General features: G+C 52.2%; 1 protein-coding gene across 1 annotated transcript in view; it reads right to left on the reverse strand.

Moving 5' to 3' along the window:
* Window positions 1–4345, reverse strand: part of TUBB4A (tubulin, beta 4A class IVa) — a 6188-nt gene that overhangs the window by 1242 nt on the left and 601 nt on the right. Inside the window, exons 2-4 of the mRNA XM_010828467.1 lie at window positions 4015–4123; window positions 3795–3905; window positions 1–407 (exon numbers count right to left, since the gene is read on the reverse strand). Of these exons, the coding sequence (XP_010826769.1) occupies window positions 1–407; window positions 3795–3905; window positions 4015–4123 (627 nt within the window). The remainder of the gene's footprint in view (window positions 408–3794; window positions 3906–4014; window positions 4124–4345) is intronic.

Here is a 4345-nt window from a genome sequence, read left to right on the forward strand (position 1 = left end):
CAGGTGGTTGAGGTCCCCGTAGGTGGGGGTGGTCAGTTTCAGGGTGCGGAAGCAGATGTCATACAGCGCTTCATTGTCGATGCAGTAGGTTTCGTCTGTGTTCTCCACCAGCTGGTGCACGGACAGGGTGGCGTTGTAGGGCTCCACGACCGTGTCTGACACCTTGGGTGAGGGCACCACACTGAAGGTGTTCATGATGCGGTCGGGGAACTCCTCGCGGATCTTGCTGATGAGGAGAGTCCCCATTCCAGACCCTGTACCCCCACCCAGTGAGTGGGTCAGCTGGAAGCCCTGCAGGCAGTCACAGCTCTCAGCCTCTTTCCGAACCACATCCAGGACGGCGTCCACCAGTTCAGCGCCCTCTGTGTAGTGGCCTTTGGCCCAGTTGTTGCCGGCTCCAGACTGGCCTGAAGAAGCAAAGGGAGGGGACACCCAGGCTGATATGGGGAAATCCCACGCTCCACCCCACCCCCAGTCATCTAGTAGTTAAATCGTAATAAGAAAATTATTATTATTACTATCCATTATGAATTGTTCTTTTGAGTTCCATCCTTGCTTCCCTTCACCCAGCAGCTAGAAGGATATTTTTTCTGGAAAGAATTATTTTTATTTATTTGGCTTCACAGTCTGTTTCAGCATGTGGGATCTCAGTTTCCTGACCAGGGATTGAACTTGGGCCCTCTGCATTGGGAGCATGGAGTCTTAGCCATTGGACCACCAGGGAAATCCTGGCTAGAAGGATTCTGATGAAACTTAAATCATGTTCCACCTTAGCTCAAAACCACCCCCCCTTCCTCTCTTTTTCAGTAAAAGCTCCAGTCCTCCCTGAGTCCCACAAGGTCCTGTATGACCTCTGTGGTCCACTGACCCTCCCAATACCCTCCCCTCCTCCCTCTCTCCCCCTCGCTCATTCCGCTCTAGACACAGGCTTCCTGGCAGGACCAGGCTCAGTGTGTTGGAGGAACAGCCAGGAAGCTTTGGCATGGGCTGTACACTCTGCCTGGAGTGCTGTTCCCTCAGATACATACATGGCTCCTCCCTCTTTCCCTCCTTTAGGACTTGGAGGCTCTGCCTGACCAATCTATACAACTGCAAATCCTCCCCATTTCTAATTCCTCTTCCATACTTGACTTTTCTCCATAGCACTGATAAACTTGTTCTTTTTTTTTTAATTATTAATTGTGCTTATTGTCTGTAATCTTGCAGGGGAATGCAAGCTCCAGAGGACAAGGATTAGGATTAGACTGTCAGCTGTTATTTTTGTGAACCGGTAATATTTCTTCTTGCCCCCTTCTCTGCTTCCAACCTGGTCCAGTCCCCTTATCACCCATCTGGATCAGAACAGTGGCTTCTGCACTGGTTCAAGATCTTTCTGTGTTGTTGGGTGTTGTCATTATAGACATGCCTGAACGGGCTAAATCTGCTCCTGCCCCTAAAAAGGGCTCTAAAAAAGCTGTGACCAAGGCCCAGAAGAAGGATGGCAAGAAGCGCAAGCACAGCCGCAAGGAGAGCTACTCCGTGTACATGTACAAGGTGCTGAAGCAAGTCCATCCGGACACCGGCATCTCGTCCAAGGCCATGGGAATCACGAACTCCTTCGTCAACGACATTTTCGAGTGTATGGCTGGCGAGGCATCGCGCCTGGCGCATTACAACAAGCGCTTGACTATCACATCCAGGGAGATCCAGACCGCCGTGCACTTGCTGCTACCTGGGGAGCTGGCCAAGCATGCCGTGTCCGAGAGCACTAAGGCTGTCACCAAGTACACCAGCTCCAAGTAAATATAATATGCCTAGCCACTGTTAACGGAGAAGGCAATGGCACCCCACTCCAGTACTCTTGCCTGGAAAATCCCACGGACGGAGGGCCTGGTGGGCTGTAGTCCATGGGGTCGCTAAGAGTCGGACACGACTGAGCGACTTCACTTTGACTTTCCCCCAGCAGCAGTTTACAACCTCTCCACAATCTGTTCTCCTTGATGCCACTAGAGGGCGCCTGTGAAAACCCACGTCAGGTGCCACGCCTCCTCCGCCCGCTGCCCCTCCAGGGCTCCCATCTCCCTGGGATAAAAACCAGTCTCCCCAGCAACGCACAAGGTCCTACACAACCTGCGCCATCCCCTCCCTGTCCTCCCCTCCTCCCTGCTCCAGTCACATAGGCCTCCTCACTGTTCCTGCCCCAGGGCCATTGCACGTGCTGATGTTGTTGCTGCTGCCTGGAATGCTCTCCTTCTCAGGTATTCCCATGACTGAAACTCTCTTCAGGTCTCTGTCCAATGTCACCTCCTCCAAAAGAAAAGGATTTGAAGAGGTGGTCTGGCTCCTGCGTCCACACTTTTACCACCATCTCCCCCTACCTTATCTCTCAGAGGCCACAGAATCTTTTGGCACGACTGGAGCCACCCTTGATCATCCAAGAATCCCTCACATCCTTTGGCCAATCTCATGCAGTCTCTCCATAGCCATTTCCTGAGGACTTATTGTGAGCCCTACCCACACAGAATCATCTTTATCTTCCTGAATCTTTCTCAAATCAGAGAGGGGAAGTCACTTGTCCAAGGTCACACAGCTTGTCCTGTCAATCCCTAGACTCCAGATTAAACTACTGTGTACTAAGGAGGAGAGGTGCTGGGGGGAGGGAGAGCCTGGGCTCTGAAGTCATGTGGGCATGTGCATTTAGCTTGACCTAGTACATGTGCTAAATTGCCTCAGTCATGTCTGGCTCTTTGCAACCCTATGGACTGTAGCCTGCCAGGCTCCTCTGTCCATGGGATTCTCCAGGCAAGAATACTGGAGTGGGTTGCCATGCCCTCTTCCAGGGGATCTTCTCGACCCAGGGATTGAACCCAGGTCTCTCGTGTCTCCTGCATTGGCAGGTGGGTTCTTTACCCCTAGCGCCACCTGGGAAGTCCCTGGGAAGCTTGACTGAGAAGTATGAGGAAAGCTTTCCTAGAAGGTTGTTCAGTGTGTGCATGCCCTTGAACTTGAGGGCTGCAAATGTGTCCATTGTTTTTGCCTATGCTGTTCCCTCTGTCTTGCACACCTTTCCTCTTTTCATTGCCCTTTGGTCAGCCCAAGTCCCACTTATCTTTTAGGCTGAAGACATCATTAAGAGTGATACAGATCATAAAACCTACAACAAAACATCAAATGCTTATGTATTTTTTCCTCTGTGCTATGCATTGTTCTGAGTTCCTTATACATATTAGTGGCTTTAAGCCTCACAGTCTTGAAAAGTAAGTCTCTGTATTAACCCTGTTTTAAGGATCAAGAGACTGAGGCACAGGAAGATTGTAGGGCCTGTCCAAAATCACCCAGTGGATTCAATCAGTGATTGAGTTTGGCTTTTTTTTCCTTCTCTTCCCATTTATTTATCTTCCCAGCTCCCTTCAGTAAGATGTCAGCTGCAGGGGTGGACAGAGCTTTGTTTGTTTTGTTCTTGGCTATATTCCCAGGGTGGGTACAGTGGGGCCTGGGGTATGCAGTAGGTGCTTAATAAGTATTTGTTGACTGCATGAAGTGGCAGAGCTGGGATCTGAACGCTGCAGTCTGGCTCAGGTCCATCGGTTAAATTAAAATGCCACCTCCTCTGGGAAGCCTTCTCTACCCTACACTTCGCCTGTTGTGTCAGAGGCCTCCCCTGGATTCCCACAGTGGCCTGTGTATCCACTTTCCCCACTGGCCTCTGAGTTCCTCAGTCCAGATGCTAGGTGGAAAATTTTCACCAAGCATGTGGAAGTGAAAGAATTGGGGGGAGGGGGACGCTTCCTTGCCTGTGCCTCATGGTGACTCACCAAACACAAAATTGTCAGGACGAAAGATCTGGCCGAAGGGGCCAGAGCGGACAGAGTCCATGGTGCCTGGCTCAAGGTCCACCAGGACAGCTCTGGGCACGTAATTTCCTCCTGCAGAGAAGCAGATGGACAGCAGCTTGGTCAACTCCAGGAACCAGCACCCTGTCCCCTCCCAGGCCCTCTCCACCCCCACTCTGGCCAGGTGCCTCTGCCCCCTTACCAGTGGCCTCATTGTAGTACACGTTGATTCTCTCCAGCTGGAGGTCACTGTCCCCGTGGTATGTGCCCGTGGGATCAATGCCATGCTCATCACTGATTACCTCCCAAAACTAGAAAGGGGGAGGTGGAAAGGACCAAGAAGGGGGAGTCAATGGCCAGGCCTTCCCCCACCTCCGTCTCCTGAGCTCAGGATCCCCAATCACCTCCCTGGCTGCCACCTGTCCCCCAGCAAGGTGAGTGGGGGACCGGGTCGCAGGGTGGGCAGGCGAGGATGAGGCAGCAAGTAGGGAGAGGCGGGGGCGGGGTGAAGCAGATTCAACACCCCAGCCAAG

This window comes from Bison bison, unplaced genomic scaffold (genome assembly GCF_000754665.1).
Source record: "Bison bison bison isolate TAMUID 2011002044 unplaced genomic scaffold, Bison_UMD1.0 scf7180017864492, whole genome shotgun sequence".
NCBI classification, from domain to species: Eukaryota; Metazoa; Chordata; class Mammalia; order Artiodactyla; family Bovidae; genus Bison; species Bison bison.